Source organism: Botrytis fragariae (genome assembly GCF_013461495.1).
Source record: "Botrytis fragariae strain BVB16 chromosome Unknown tig00000161, whole genome shotgun sequence".
Classification (NCBI taxonomy): domain Eukaryota; kingdom Fungi; phylum Ascomycota; class Leotiomycetes; order Helotiales; family Sclerotiniaceae; genus Botrytis; species Botrytis fragariae.
The window spans coordinates 893988-910271 of NW_023500998.1; the positions used below are offsets into that span (position 1 = coordinate 893988).

The following is a 16284-nucleotide window of genomic DNA, read 5'->3' on the forward strand; positions in this document are numbered from 1 at the left end:
TGGAGCACCTTTGATTGAAATCATTGGACTCAAGTATTACTCTGTTCGACTCTAGATGAATTATATTCCCAAACGGCTTATAGACACCCATTCATATACATATGACCGATATCGTTCACTAATTACGTCCCAAGTTAATCAAATTTATCTCTGACGCGGTAGGTCATTGGTAGAAGTATACGACATTCCCACAAGACATTTCGAAAGCACAATTCAACTATATGCGTATTCAAAATCCAATTGAAATGTTACCGACGTCTCTGCCTCTCACCAGAATGATATATCTTCAAGTCACGCATCCCTCATACGAACCCAGTATACCAGTTAAATCGGATAAGTGCTTATGGTACCTGCATGAGGACATTATTAGGAAATCTAGTGGTGGGCTATACGGTCATCCAACAGTGGGATGTTGGTTTACAGACTTCGAATTCTTTTGGTAGGCAGATAATGAAAGTCGTCCATTACATTACCTATCTATAACTATAAATACTCTCCTCAAACCCTTTCAACTCCACTACCACCAAAACCATCAATCCAAGCCCCCAAAAATGTCCTTCCAATACTCCATTCACCGAGTTCCCTCCTCACCCACAGACACAGCCACCACACCCCCCACCCTCCTCCCCTATCTCGCCGGCAAATTTTCCGCGCTCCGTCTCTCCGCGCTCCTCGACTCCCCCAGCTCCTTCGCCTCCACTTTCGAACTCGAATCGCTCTATTCCTCCTCCGTCTGGCTTTCCCGTTTCTCCCGTCCGAAATTCCATTATTTCCTCGCTGTTGCACATTCCCCCTCTTCTCCCCCAGAAACCCACACCATCGGCACTGGGCTCCTCGTCGGCTCAGTCCAACTCTATGGACCTTCCCTGGCGTCATTTTTCACACTTCCTCTAGGCGGTGCTCCGCCCCCGGAACCCGATGCCCAGGAATTGAAATACCAGATGATCGCGCTATACTCCTCATCTTTACATCGAAGAAAAGGACTCGCGAAATTGTTAATTCAAGGTGCGATTGAAAGCGCGAGGAAACAAGCACAGAGAGAAGGAAAGGAAAAAGTACGCATCCGTGTATTTCTGCATCCGGAAAATCTGATAGTGAAGACACTCTATGGGAGTCTGGGGTTCGTGGAGACGGGGTTGTGTACGCTGGCGGAGGCGGTGGTGCAGAATGGGGATCCGGAGACATTGCCGGAGGATGGGGGGAAGGGGAATCCGGAGAGGTGGTTGAATATGCTTGGAATTGTGATGGAGTGGGTGGGGTGAGGGGAGAGGCGACGGAGGTAGCTTTGAGTTTGGGGTGATTTAGATTAGTACTGTTGTGGTTGGAGAAAGGGAAATGTGATTTTGAAATTATGATTAAACTACATACATGTCTATCATAGACTATCGGCTGTTAATACACATTCAGTCTGCGCATTTTTTGAATGAGATCTTTGAAATTCCATTGCTGTTTTTCGGCAATTTAGTTAGTCCACCAAACATTAGAGGCCACGAAATAGGTCAGTAAATGATGTCATGAATCACTGGAACGAACTAGAGAGAGTTAGGTAGCTATGTATTTAGCATACTCTACTGCGAAAACTCGAGACGATAACTTACTACCGAGGTTCTGCTGCTTTTCTTTAGCCAAGTAGTCAAACAAAGTAAATGGATGAAGATGATCATTAGACGATAGTCGACCTCTTTTTACCACGTGAAGAAGAGTCTAAAGTGGTGAGATAGATTCCCGAGATTCAGCGTTGATATATACAGTAAGTGAAATAAAAAATTTCCCAGTCATAAGAGAAGCATGTAGAAAGATGACTTATCATACATATATTTGTATCTGCACGAATCCATCCTAGCATTCAAATCTCACCTCCCACACTCTACATTCCTCTTCCTATCTTTCCTCTCACACCCTATCCCATCCCACCATGACTCCCCCCCCCCCCCCCCCCCCCCCCCCCCCCCCCCCAATTCTCCCTTCCCCCATTCTCCCTTCCCCCAATTCTCCCTTCCCCCAATTCTCCCTTCCCCAATTCTCCCTTCCCCCAATTCTCCCTTCCCCCAATTCTCCCTTCCCCCAATTCTCCCTTCCCCCAATTCTCCCTTCCCCCAATTCTCCCTTCCCCCAATTCTCCCTTCCCCCAATTCTCCCTTCCCCCAATTCTCCCTTCCCCCAATTCTCCCTTCCCCCAATTCTCCCTTCCCCCAATTCTCCCTTCCCCCAATTCTCCCTTCCCCCAATTCTCCCTTCCCCAATTCTCCCTTCCCCCAATTCTCCCTTCCCCCAATTCTCCCTTCCCCCAATTCTCCCTTCCCCCAATTCTCCCTCCTCCCCGTCGAACTGCGTCTCAAAATCTAGCACCTATCCCTCCCACCCCGTATCATCATTCTCCCCCTCCGCAACCTTTTCCGCCTTCCCACTTCTTCCCATCTCACCCCGTAAATGCGCTGCGCATCGTTATCACATTCCTCCGATCATTACTGCGAATCGAGATGCGTATACTGCGATTCGCCTACTGTATCACAGGATGTTTGATTGGAGATCGCATCGTATGAATCGGATCATTGGGATGATGAGGATCGGGTGTGGTTTAATCCGGAGATTAATATTTTATGTTTTGGATGGAATCTACTGATACGCTGGGTTGGAAGTATGTGTTTGGGTATAGAGAAGATTTGGCACGTGTGCGTTTCTTGCCTCTTTATGATATCTTTGGAGAGAGAGATTGGGAGTCTCGAATTATTGACTCTCAGAGCGGAAGAGAAGAACTAACGCGGGATTTGCCCAGTACAGTCATACAGTTAGCTTCTTTATGCGTACATTTGGAAAAGTTCTGTTGGGTAGTAGGAGAAGAAGAAGGAAGAGGAGGAGGAGAGTACGTTTTGTGAAGAGCTAAATTTACAACGTTGTGAGATATATGTGCGTAGAAGTTCTGATTTTCTACAAATGTATCGGTCAGAATCTGACACCCATACGCATACTCAAGACTCGAGTGGGAATCTGGAGCCAGAAAAGATTCACACGATATCTAATCCCAATGAGACCCGCGAGAAGTTGCAGATCGAGCGAGAGAGATGGCAAAGAATGACGTGTTTGCGATCTACCAAAGAATTGGAGGTCGGAAGAGACATGTATAATTTCCTACCAGCTATACCATTAATAGTAGACGACTACAAAGAGAAAACTCTACATCGTCAAGTCATGACTTTTCGCAACATGGTTTGTTATCGATATGTCCCGTGGAAATGGTATCTTATTAATAGCAACGTGCAACCGAAGTTCGCTTCAAATCATATCTAGGGGAGTTGAACTCATTACAATAATTGTACATTGTATATCGCGGGATGGAGTTCACCTAAGGGTATTCTCTTTTCTCTGCGTATAGGTGTCGTTGTGGTGATCATCACAAGACTCGCGGAGTCAAGATGGGAGTCTTTAGACAACCTCTCATTCCTCTTTACTCAAATCATCCTCTCATCATCCCTGAGATATTCAAATAATTCCTCAAAGGGAAGTAATAACACATATCTAGCAAACACCTCATGACAATACCAATACACCAGTATTTCCAGCTCTCGGACAATCTTGCCATACTGCACATGTTCCCAATGCTGGTCCGCTCCAGAAAAGAAAGACCTCTGGATATCCTGCAACTACGGTCGAACCATCTGGTTTTCTCGAGCTACTCCGATGCTGACATGCTCAAGCTTGATTTTCGAGATTGCATGTTTATGCACTTTGGCCTTTGGCTTTGCGTGGATTTTGGGACCGATTGCTGTATTAAAGGGATAGGGATAAGAGAACGATACAAGATTCAAGAACGTACTTCGTTTTTCTCATTCCTTTCTGTTCATGCATGGAATCTTACTGCGTGAATCTTAATACGTCATTTGTATCACCGCATAAATCCACCCCATCTGTAAAAGCAGCCTCCTTATCAACACCCTCGATGCCACGACTTGACGCATGCATACAGGCTGAAGTGATCTCAACAAAATAAACATAAGAAAACCCAAAACACAAGCACAAGCTATTTCTTTTCATCGCAACAGAAAAGCATCATACAGCATATCTTCTCCAGAATGTTGGGTATAATAAGCATCATAATCCTATTTTTCTCCTCCCTCGTCTACCCATCTCCCCACCCCCAAACCAACCCACCATGTCGCTACCTCCCAAGCGATCCCGCATGGCCTAACCAAACAGTATGGAATCACTTGAATCAAACCGTATCCGGAAACCTTATCCGTGGTGTTCCTCTAGCCCAGCCATGTTATGAACCTCATTTCGATACTGAAAATGTTCTCAAATACAAGAATCATGGCTTTTACAATCACCATTGTGTGTTCCACCCTCACGCTCAAAAACAAACTCAATGAGACAAATAAAGCTGATACGACTAGTGAAACCAACCCCGTGAATATCATGTCACCCTACTGGCTCAATAACTCCTGTTCTCCATTTCTAGAATCAAACACGAGCAGCATCTGTACACTAGGAAACCTTGCTTCCTACGCTCTCAACATCAGTTCTGCTTCAGATGTTATTACCGGTCTCAAATTCGCACGGGAGAATAACATCAGACTTACTATCAAGAATACAGGTCATGATTTTCTCGGACGCTCCACCGGTGCCGGTTCACTAGCTCTATGGATGCACAATCTAAACAATATAAGTTTTCTCAATTACAGCAGCGGCTTGTACACAGGACCCGCAGTACACATGGGTGCTGGAGTTCAATATACCGATTTATACCCCCTAGCCCAAAAACACGGGTATCGAGCCGTCGGCGGTTCATGTTCTGGAGTCGGACTAGCAGGCGGTTATACACAGGGCGGTGGCCATGGACCACTAATGGGTGCCTATGGAGTTGCTGCTGATCAGGTACTAGAATGGGAAGTTGTGACTGCCACGGGACAACATCTAATTGTTTCGCCCACGCATCATGAGGATTTGTACTGGGCATTGAGTGGAGGTGGAGGTGGAAATTTTGCTGTAGTGCTTTCGATGAAGGTTCGGGTCTATAATGATGGTCCTGTGGCTGGTGCGGCTTTCTCTTTCAAAAATGGTAATAGTACTGCGTATTGGACTGCTGTTGGTGCTTGGTTACAAACTTTGCTTGTGTTGGATACTATTAAAGACCTTACCACCGTCTCGACAATTACAGCCGGGAGCTTATCGTTAAACTTCGCTTTATTGCCAGATATCACTACAACAACTATAATTGACAATGCTTTAAAACCATTTTTCAACAAGCTGGAGGACCTCAATATCTCATTAGACAACAGCTATACCGCTGAAGTTCATATTAACTTTGCCGAGTCCTACGATCACTGGGTCTCACAAGCAGAGACTAGCAATATCTCGATAGGCGGACGAAATATTCCACGCTCAACGGTGCAAGATAGCGCCACTCTGCCTGCACTCATTTCCGCTTTTCACGATATCGCGGATGAAGGAGGAACTATCTTCCTAACTGCGGCAAATATTACTCATGGGAACTATACTCCTAATGCCGTACTTTCAACTTGGCGCGCTGCCTTGTTTGCTGTTGCATTTTTGAAACCGTTAGCCGGAAACGCTGAACTTCATGATATCCGTAATACTCAGACAAAATTGAATAGTTGGCAAGGAAAGTTGCGTGCTATCACGCCCGGAGGAGGTTCATACATGAATGAAGCGACGTGGAACAATCCGTATTGGAAATATGATTATTATGGGTCAAATTATAAGTCACTATTAAAGGTGAAGAAGAAGTATGACCCGGAGTTTTTATTCTGGGCGAATGCAGCAGTTGGTAGCGATGTAAATTGGAAGCTTGATGAGAATGGGGCACTGTGTCGCACATGATGTAGGAAAGAGATTTTAAGAAACTATTCTTTGCGAGTCACTCAGCTGTCAAAAGCATAATTGAATATCGACATCTCACGAGAATGCGGTTGTATGTGACTGTGAGGTTCACCTGGGAACGAAAAATACACATCAAGAAATGCGATCAGGATGGTATTGCTGTGATATTGTGCCTGGGTGTAGTCAAATGTGATATATCAACGATGAAAGGGTGTAAATATCTAAAGATTCTAAGTCTCCTTGAATGCCTCAAGGCCCAGATTTCGTCAACTTTGAGTCTTTGAGCTCTCTTCTTTTCCAATTCTCACTGACACAATGATCTCTTGATCTCTACTCAGTCGAACAAGACAGCATCCAATAGGAATAGCTTCAGAGAGCAAGACGATAAGGAAATTGAAAACTGGAAACCTGATCGAATGGAGCTTATCAGAGAGTACCCACGAATCCAGAGATGGAGGGTGGGATTAATCTTCTTTCTAAAGAATAAATTGATCCAACACCTTTAAACAGACTGAGTAAGCACAAGCTGCGAGTTGCAAATAAAACGCTTGAGTTCAATAAAGTAAATGAAATAGAGGTGGCAGTAGTGGAAGAGGTTTATGAAGTTGTGTAAAACTACAAGATAGCAAAGTTCATTGTAATGAACAAAATTGTTGTACACATCTAACGAAAACGCTTACCGAACGACATTCACATGCTTGATAAATGAAGAAACCCATAATAATCACAGAAAAATCCATAAAACAATCCAAATAGAACAACAAATTCTCAGAATGCATCAATATATAGTCCAAGATCGAAATGAAGATACAAAAAGCGACAGTGACCTACCTAGCTAATTGATTCCCACGTTCCACGACTTTTTCAAACCGCCTTACCTAAGATCATACGTTTCCCCTCAGCCACCCGCCGATAACAGGCTCTACCTCAATTTGATACTCCAACTTTCCAATTCTTTTTGTTGCACGTCTCGCAACATGGGATATGTCCAAATACGGCACATTGAATATGGGAAAGAAGTATCGTCTTTTGGGGATTGGCATGAAGATTGATCACTAGAATATTCTGTTTATGGGTAGAACCGACGCCTCGACAAGCCTAATGTGGTTTTGCTGCATGATTTGGATATTAATTCGTCCACTCGGTGTCGGGATTGAGCGCTTTGTCTGGGATTGAAAATTGAGATTGGGGAAATTATGAGCGTCGATGAAGAGAGTGAGGAAGTCATTGTTTGAGATCGTAAGAGTTGTGTGGATGGAGAATCATAAATTGATTAATAAGTGGAGTGGCGACTTTTCTACACTTCGCCACCCTTCGGGACCGAGAGATCTTGTCGGTTCCGACAGTTCACAATATGAGCCAATTAGAAGTTGACGGGAGTTAGAAGAAACCCGAAAATCCGAATAATTCTTGGCTTTGAGTCATCTTCACTAGCTTGACTCACTCTAAGACCATTCCAATAGATGAGCCACACTTGTTGAGGGGAAAAGGAAAAGCTTACGCCACATCAATGCTATGTGCTTGACCGACGCGCGGCTACTTTCAGCTTAATCACCAACCACAGCTCTTCAGTCTGATGCATTTCAAGGTTTTTACCATTTCCGTGTGGGGTACGTCAACAGCTTGTTGACTGGAAATAGGTAGGTTTGTGTTTCGTTGCCATTTTTGCCTCCCCGCTAGTTTCGGTGTTGAGGTTACGCACTTACTGGCTTGCCTCGAAGTCTGAGGGCCTTGGGAAGAGGTATATATTCCTTGATCCCACCCCTCGATTTTTGTATTCTTTCTTTAATCTATATCATCATCATTATCAATTCATCATGGAATTCAACAATCAAAACAACAATCAGCAAGCAGGTCCCTTCTGGGATTTTGTACGCTCAATGCAACCACAAAACTCTGGAGCTGGTGTCGACCACCCTTCGCAAGAGTTCAACATGTGGGGTCCACCAGAAGGACCTCATGGCCCTCATGAGCATCCTGGACGACATGGTCCAGAGGTGCTCATGGCCCTAGAGGTGATCATGGTCCACATGAATTCGGTCCATTTGGTCCATTTGGTTTCCCTTTTGGCGGACCAGGACCATTTGGTAGAGGTGGGTTCGGACCAAGAGGAAGACACGGTCACAGAGGACATCGTTCCTTCTCTCATGGTAGAGATGGAGAACACACCGAGGGAGAAGGTAAAGAGGAATTCCGAGGACATCGTCATCATGGCAGAGGCAAACATGGCCGTAGAGGTGGAGAAGAATCTGGTGAGGAAACCCCAACTTCTGACACTGAAGCAGGGGAGGAATCTCCTAAACCACACCGGGGTCCTCGAGGTTGCAAAGGCAAAGGCAGGAAGGGTCACTGTCGCAGAGATGGAGAGACATCAGGTGAGGAGTCATCGGATCTTGAAGTGAGAGAAGGATCAAAAGGACCTGAATCATGTCGAGGACCTAAACATCACGGACGTCACGGACCAGGTAGCCGAGGCGGATGGGGTGTTCGAGGTGGAGGGCGAGGTGGGCCACACGGAGGACCTCATGGGGGACCACACGGTAGGGGAGGGCCCCATGCTTGGGGTGGACCTCACGGTCATCACGGAAGACGCGGTCCACCTCCATTCGCTGGCCCAGGTGGCCCATTCGATTTCAGTGCAATGATACAAGCACTCTCCTCTCACCCAATTGCACAGGCATTTGGTGTACCTGCAGCTCAGCGCTCTGGTGAAACACTCGTTCCCGAAGATGCCGACGCAGAGAACTCTTTTGTTCCCCCCATTGACGTTTTCACCACTGAAAATGCATATGTCCTCCACATTGCGCTGCCTGGTGCCAAAAAAGAAGATGTAGGTGTACACTGGGATGCTGAGAAAGGAATGTTGAACATGGCAGGTGTGGTATACAGACAAGGAGATGAGAAATTCCTGGAGAGTCTCACAAAGAAGGAGAGAAAGGTGGGTGCTTTCGAGCGTACTATGAAATTACCCCTCAACGAAGAAGATAAATCCGAAGTTGATGGTGATAACATTACCGCCAAGTTGGAGGATGGTGTTTTGGTCGTCACTGTACCAAAGGTAGAGAAAGAAGAGACCTGGACTGAGGTCAAGAGAGTCGATATCAATTGACTAGATCTGGATAATAATGCAGAGTCTGTTCGGCTTAGTTGGGAGGGTTGATTTACATCGTTCTCATTTTTAGGGTTTCCTCTTTCTTAATAGTTAGGGTTTGAATTTTGGCATCGGTATCTTGATTTAGTATAGTTACCATAAAAGGTTCCCAAGTGGACTGGAAAATAACAAAAAAATGCCACTCGGCAATATATAAAATTTGAGCATCTTCCATTGATTGATGTGAATGTTGTGACTCGAGAATCTTTTCAACAGTAAGAATATCGACAATCAGAGTGAATCGCTTCGGCCAGGCTTCAAGTTAAATAGAGATCATTGTGATGGAAAGCTTCTGAATCAGTAGGCAAGAAAAGGGATAGACGAGAGACAGTGATAGGTAGTTGTACAGTTGATGCTGAGAATAAATGATTTGAATAAGAACTCATAAAAATGTCCAATTTGTTAGAAGGAGAAAGGTTAACAAACGATACATGAAATAAAATAAAACAAATGGAGGAACAATATGTGATCACACCAGAAATCACGATCCACAACCAAAGTATAATCCGTATTCTGAAACAATCACATACCAATGAAGGTGTACATCGAAAATCTGCCATAGGCAGCAGGCACGTGACCACATAGAAACAGAAAATGCTTTCAGATGGAAGCAAGAGCTACAATCGTAGGCGTCAAGATCAGACGACGATGATATTAAGATACGGAAAATTTAACTGGAGTATGAGGATGGTAATGATATTGTATTTTGTCTGATCGATTGAAGTCCGCAAGTTTGCAAGTTTGCAAGTTTGCACCACTGGTAATGAAATCTCAAAGGAGGACTCAGATACCAACTTCAAAAGTACATTTTCAAGGGACGACGCGCCTACAACAAGTAGCACAAAGACGTGATACAGACGTGATACAGACGTGATACTTATTGATTCATGAAAGCTGTCTTTCTTGTATTAACTACATCTTTTTGATAATCTTACAAATTTGCTTCAATTTTTACCATCCGTGAAATCCAGACCCAAACCATCCATCCATCCATCCATCCATATCCATATACTTAAACACCGGCTGATAATTCTTGCAAAGCTCCCGCTGCTTCCTGCTCTGCTTTTGACAACTTTCTCCGTGACAACTTGGCATCATGTTCCGGATCATCGAGAGATTTCCGCTTGTTGTGTTCGGAAGTTGGCCGACTTGATGATGATGTCGATGAGGAAGCTGGAAGAGCTTGAGGCGTTACTGTCAAGACAAGGTTGTCGATGAAGTTACGTAATTGATCGAAATGTTTCGATTCCTCTTCCGTTTGAATGCATGCTGGTGTTGGAAATTGTGATTCCGATGCAGATGCGTTGATAGCTTTCATTTGGTGAGTTTAAACTTTGATTTCGAGGTCAGAAAGAAAAGAGTGTGAAGATATACATACCTCTTCGAACGGTATCTTGAATTAATTGGTGACCACTGTTGCCAGGAAACGCCAATAAAACTCTTTGAAGTGCGACATTGAGCTGTTTACGGTGAATGTTAGAGGCAGCACGGCAAGAAAAATCAAAATGGAAGAAAACCACATACATCTCTGATACTTTCATCTTGTTGATAATTCATCATGATTATTGAAAATTTCAAGTCAACAACTTCATTCACGTCTTAAAACACTTCAAAATTGACATTTACCTCTTTCACCAAGTGAAAAAGAAAAGTCATTGATTTTGGGGGGAGGATTGGATTTTGAGGTGGAGTTGGAGTTGGAGTTGATTTAGATTTTGATTCAAATCGTCGAGATTTCACATGATGAGGATGAGAAGGGAAGAGAAGAGGAGCTTTTCAATTCTTAGCTAGCCAAAACTTAAAAGCCTGGCTTTGAAAGACTGTGTGTGGCTTGGAACTTCCATTTATAAACATTGTGAGACATTTCCAGCATTCGGAACGGGCAGACGCCACATGTGGCGCAAGATTACTACCAGGTAAGCCTCTACGGCAGTATCCTCTTAGAGATACTCCGGTTTCCCCCACAACCATTCATCTTCGTATTTTCAAACTTTCTTCCTTATCGACTTTTCCATCAAAGCTTTTGCAAACTCAAGAAGCACAAGGAATAGCTACCTACCCTCACTTATCCACCCCCTCGTCAACTTCATCTTTGATCCGGTCTCGTTCGCACGCTTGCGCCAAATCAGAAGATATTTCTGGATACCTACAATTACTGGGTGGATTGATACATAGAATTGGTTACACGATTGTACGTCATTATCATCGCATACCACATGCCAAGCATATCAACATACTAAGTCAACTATCTCAAAGTATCTTTTTTTAGCCTCATTTCAAGAGGTGTTTGAGACTTCGCGACCCTTTATTCATTTTACTCTCCTCCCTGATATCCAGTTTTGTTCGCCCCCTAGCTGGATTGTTACTTCGCATTCTCATAACTTGTCAGCACACACACCAGAAAACAAGCAAACATCATGTCAGATGAACTCGATTACCTGCAGGACGGCTTTGATCCAGCTTCCCTTACAGTGCCTCGAATCCGCTCTGTTCTAGTCACACATAATATCGGTTATCCATCCGGTGCGAAGAAAGCGCAACTCGTCGAAATCTTCAACGAAGATTTAAGACCACAGGCACGAAAGATATTGAACGAAAGAGCGCGTGCGAAGAGAACGAGTCGAGGAATCGTGGATGCGGAATCGTCACAAGAGAGCAGTGCTCAGGAAAGTATAATAGAAAGCCCACGGGAAAGTGATGTTATCCTGCCACCACCGCGGACACGAGTTGTGAGACAATCTCCTGCAAAAGTTAGAGCATCGGTGGATATTAGCGATGATGAGCCAGCGTATAGGAATACCAGGAGATCAACTAGGTCTATCAGCCCAGTAAAGAGAATGCCTAGAGCTAGTAGTCCTGTGAAAAGGACACCCAAACCAAGCGTCAAACATCCCAGGCAGGAGGAGGAGACTCTTTCAGACGATGACGATGTCCCGCAGACTGTGAGAAAATCAAGAAAAAGCACAACAGTTCAAACGCCGATGGTCGGGGCAAGGGACAATTTAGATGGAGTGGTACAAAAGAAAGACTCGCGGAGAGAAAGCAATTTCACCCACGATAATCCCTTTCAGAGGGGCTCGCCACCTAGAATACCCATATCAAGTCATGACAGTAAGAGGAAGAGCATGGGCGGGAGTGCTATGAAGGAATTGGAAAAACGAAGGAGTTCGATTTCGAGAAGACGCACGGTGACCCCACAAGCTAATGTTGGAATACGCCCGCCGACTTCTTCCACTTTTGAAATTCCTGTTAGTAGCCTCGATGGCCTGAAGGATTACGATGAGAATGGAGTAGAGATTAGTGAGGATTTTACTCCAGAGGCACAATTCGAACTCGAGCGTGAGCAACAGAGAGGGCGCACTACGATTCAGCCTCGACGAAAAGCATCAAACGGCGTCAGCATGAGTGGACCTATTTGGATGATTCTTCTTACATTGCTTGGTGGTTATGCTACTTGGTACAGACAAGAGAAAATTGCAGTAGGCTTCTGTGGAGTAGGTAGAGAAGCGCATTCGATAATACCCGTCAGACCAGACCTTCCGGATTGGGTACAAGTACTCGCCGAACCGCAGTGCGATTGGTGCCCACAGCATGCTTATTGTAATGCCAACTATGAAGTTCAATGCGACCAAGATTTTATTCTCAAGCATCATCCTCTTTCGTTAGGTGGATTCTTACCGCTTCCACCAACTTGTGAACCCGATGGAGAGAAACAGAGGCGCGTCAAAGCTGTCGCAGATCGAGCTGTTGAGGAATTGAGAGAGAGAAGAGCAAAATGGGAATGCGGTGATTTGACAGATGAAGCTGGTGCACCCGAACCGACTGTTGAGATAGACGCCGAACATTTGAAGAAAGAAGTTAGCCAAAAGAGGAGAAAGGGCATGGGAGAAGCCGAATTCGAGGAATTATGGCTTGGTGCCATCGGAGAGATCAAGGGGAGAGATGAAGTAGTCGTTGGTGCTGATGGGTAAGTTTTGAATTTCTTTCCTTTTTGATCCTTGTCACTGTTTGTACATGTATTCTTCCTTTTACCACAATATCTTCTGACAACTCGGTTCACTAATCAGGTTAAACATCCCCGTTGTAGATCAAACACCCTCACAAGTACCTCACTCGCCCGTCTCCCCCTCGTCTGCGCCGTCAAGCGATCCTTCAGACACACATTGGCAAGATATTATCTCGAAATTGGATCTCTAATTCTAGCCTTTATTCTCTTCCTCTACGCCCGTTCATCGATTCGCAATCATACAGCTACGAAAGCCGCAATTCCTGCTTTGGTCTCACTTACCCTTCAACGTCTCGCTACTCAAGCATCCCTTCACGCTTCTGATCCAGATGGATTTAAGGACGGTTGGATCAGCATAGGGCAATTAAGAGACGATGTCCTCCGCGATGAACATAGTTTGAAAAAGCGAGAACAAATCTGGACAAAAGTCAAGAAAGTAGTGGAAATGAATTCGAACGTTAGATCTATGCAAAGGGAGAGTCAAAATGGTGAGATCTCAAGAGTCTGGGAGTGGATCGGCGCATTGGAGGATGTAGATGGTAGTGTTAGGAGGAGAAAAAGTGGGAGAGGGGGTTGGAGTACGCCGGGGAGGGAGAGAGATGATAGAGAGGAATTGGAAAATACAATTACGCCGAGGTGGGACGAACCAGGTTCAAAGGGTGTTTATGCTTGAGGTGGGAGGGTATTTATTAGGAGACTTGCTTTTCATTCAATTCAGAAAACAAACAAACTTGTTTACATTTCGTTTTTCAATATTGATATCCAGATGTTCTTTTTGTTTTGGGGTTTGGGGATTGTAAGCACTGGTGAGCGTGAGGAGTGCGTGACGCGATGAGGTGATGGGATTAATGGGCGGGTATCTGTGCCTAGAATCTTGAGATTGAGATTGGGAATGTTATTCAAATCTGACTTGTCTACGAGATGTGTATCTTTCCCTTTGTACACTATTATTTTTCTGTTGGTTGCTTAGTTGGTTGATTATTGATGGTTAGCTTGAGCGAGCGAGCGGGTGGGTGGTATTTAAGTGTGTGTGTATGTGTGCGTGTGTGTTTGTGTGTTTGTGTAGTTGTGTATTGATGGATGGATTGGTTGTATGGTGCTTGGAGAGTTTGATATATGCTGTTACTGATCTGATCTGATCTAATCTGATCATATCATAGCACTGTGATGCGGATCTATCATGGCGGGAAGTAAGAGGAGAGATGGGATTGCAAGGAGGGATGGATATCTGAATGGATATTTGAATGCGTAGAGAAATTGATTGATGCATGGATAGGATAAATTGACGCTTAGGTACCTACCTAATTTTGTATGGTGAGATAGTAGCATAACATGATGTGACATATATATATATATATGTGTGTGTGTGTGTGTGTGTGTGTGCGTAGTGAATAAATAGTATTGTATAATATAGCATAACATAATATGATATGATATATTTAACCCAGACTTCCATCACTTTTCCTAGAAGCGCAAGAGTTATTCCTTTTCAATACATCTATCCCATCTTATCTCGCGTCTGTAGGGAGGAGTGAAAAGAAAAGAATGGAAAATAAAGAGGGGACTGGTGTAAAGAGGGGGTTGGCGCAAGTAGGTATCGTGGTTATTGGTAACTTTGAATCTAGCTTATATCTAGTTGAAGTTGTAGTTGGGGTGGTTTGTGATGAGATGTGATGAGATGAGATGAGATGAGGATTCTTACGCCGGGTGTGTCTATTATGATTTGGGTTTTTATTTCATTTAGCTTTGTTTCATAAGAATGGTGAGAATTTTGGGGGTTGAAAGATGAATTGATGAGATGGATGGACGGAGTATTTTCATTTTTGTTGATGGGATGTGATGCGATGTGATATGATGTTGATTTCGCATGTACACCACACACTCACTCACCATTTGCCAACTTCGCGCAAAGAAGTTGTGATGCCGGAGCCGAAAAGAATAATCTGGCTAACGAGATAGATACGTAGATATATAATGCGACATCCTAGTGAGACATCGACATCATAAAGAAACAAAGTACACACCTCTCTCATCTTCCTCTCCTCACTCACTCGCTTCCCCATCCCCATCCTCTCTCTACCGTACAACGTCCGTCTGCCCCACTTATCCCTCCTCCTCCTCCTCCTCCTCCTCCTCAACTATCAAAAATGCAAAACCTACTGAGCGCGACTTCTCGCGCTATAGGGGAAAACCGGCACCACCGGTTTTTTGGATTAGTACCAACATCCCACTCACGCCCACACCCGAGATCGATGCGGGATCGGAATGGTATATTCTTGCTTCACTGGGCGAACTGACTTGAGCGAGTGGGGTTGACCACTCTGCCAGTTGGTGGGATGTTGTGGTAGAAAGCGTATTGTTTGAGTATATGTATGTGTGTTTAGCGAGAGGTGGTGAATATGAATGACACGGGTAGGTGGATGGATTGGGTTAATGAGTGAATTTGGTGGGTGGGACGTGGTCGTATTGTAGGTGTGTAAAGTTGGTAGGATGGTAGGTTGATTACCTGAAAGACTGGGTTGGAGATATCGCAATCTGGCAATGTTAGTATGGCAAATGATCATTGACTCTATCAATCACCATTGTTGCGTTTAAGATTATTGAGGGGCAATCCTTATGGCTCTCAGTTTAGTTGTGGATGGTTTGAGTTTACCATCACCCTGGACTTCTTTGTACGTCGATTACACTTGTAATCCCATCAGCACTCTTATACCCCCTCACACACCACTGAAAAACATCCTAGCCGCAGCATTAACATCAGCAATATCATAAAAATTACCAATACTTATCCCATACTATCTTGGTGTTCAAGTCTATCACGGGCAAACTGATAGCGTGGTATGAACCGATAACGACCGTCGTGGTCGAGGTCGCAAGCACTGATAAACGGAGGGATCATTCCTGCCTCGACCCTCCGATGAGAACGCATGGAAAACTAGCACAAATCCCCAGTAACTCGGTAGCTCCCATACACTACTTATCTTTGTGGCGGTCGAAGCTATGACATACTACGCAATACCTTGGAGATTCATGCCACAGTCTGGGGAAGATTTTGGCCCAGTTTCGAATTCATTGATTTGATGTCTCCATCGTTATCTTCGAATGACAAATATCAAGCTTTCTTTCTGACGCTCTGGAGATGCCAAAGCCTTCAACGAGCACGGAACAAGTGTTTAACGTGTGCTCGGGCGTCGTTTGTGATATACCGTTAAGCCGAGGCAATATCTGCCGGAGCATTCCAACAACATGTGTGTTTTGATACTTTCGCATGCCTTGACCATCTTTGTAG

At 44.5% G+C, this 16284-nt stretch overlaps 7 protein-coding genes across 7 annotated transcripts; 6 read left to right on the forward strand and 1 right to left on the reverse strand.

The window, feature by feature from the left end:
* Positions 1-551: 551 nt before the first annotated feature.
* Bfra_009440 (putative gnat family protein) lies at positions 552-1262 on the forward strand (the record flags this gene model as incomplete). The annotated part of the gene is made up of 1 exon (XM_037339782.1): positions 552-1262. One exon carries the CDS (start codon positions 552-554, stop codon positions 1260-1262), a length of 711 nt encoding a protein of 236 aa, XP_037189832.1.
* A 1338-nt stretch (positions 1263-2600) lies between these two features.
* On the forward strand, positions 2601-3488 carry Bfra_009441 (uncharacterized protein; the record flags this gene model as incomplete). Its single annotated transcript, XM_037339783.1, has 3 exons — positions 2601-2863; positions 2916-3266; positions 3374-3488. 3 exons carry the CDS (start codon positions 2601-2603, stop codon positions 3486-3488), a joined length of 729 nt encoding a protein of 242 aa, XP_037189833.1.
* A 42-nt stretch (positions 3489-3530) lies between these two features.
* Positions 3531-3780, forward strand: Bfra_009442 (uncharacterized protein; the record flags this gene model as incomplete). The annotated part of the gene is given in 2 exon segments (XM_037339784.1): positions 3531-3550; positions 3561-3780. 2 exon segments carry the CDS (start codon positions 3531-3533, stop codon positions 3778-3780), a joined length of 240 nt encoding a protein of 79 aa, XP_037189834.1.
* A 290-nt stretch (positions 3781-4070) lies between these two features.
* Positions 4071-5838, forward strand: Bfra_009443 (putative fad binding domain protein; the record flags this gene model as incomplete). Its single annotated transcript, XM_037339785.1, is given in 2 exon segments — positions 4071-4241; positions 4252-5838. 2 exon segments carry the CDS (start codon positions 4071-4073, stop codon positions 5836-5838), a joined length of 1758 nt encoding a protein of 585 aa, XP_037189835.1.
* A 1817-nt stretch (positions 5839-7655) lies between these two features.
* On the forward strand, positions 7656-8947 carry Bfra_009444ia (putative hsp20-like protein; the record flags this gene model as incomplete). Its single annotated transcript, XM_037339786.1, has 2 exons — positions 7656-7774; positions 7834-8947. The coding sequence occupies 2 exons, from the start codon at positions 7656-7658 to the stop codon at positions 8945-8947; spliced, it is 1233 nt and encodes a 410-aa protein (XP_037189836.1).
* A 1054-nt stretch (positions 8948-10001) lies between these two features.
* On the reverse strand, positions 10002-10549 carry Bfra_009445 (uncharacterized protein; the record flags this gene model as incomplete). Its single annotated transcript, XM_037339787.1, has 3 exons — positions 10002-10300; positions 10368-10449; positions 10514-10549. 3 exons carry the CDS (start codon positions 10547-10549, stop codon positions 10002-10004), a joined length of 417 nt encoding a protein of 138 aa, XP_037189837.1.
* Positions 10550-11406: 857 nt separating this feature from the next.
* Positions 11407-13668, forward strand: Bfra_009446 (putative sister chromatid separation protein; the record flags this gene model as incomplete). Its single annotated transcript, XM_037339788.1, has 2 exons — positions 11407-12956; positions 13077-13668. 2 exons carry the CDS (start codon positions 11407-11409, stop codon positions 13666-13668), a joined length of 2142 nt encoding a protein of 713 aa, XP_037189838.1.
* Between the last annotated feature and the right edge of the window lie 2616 nt (positions 13669-16284).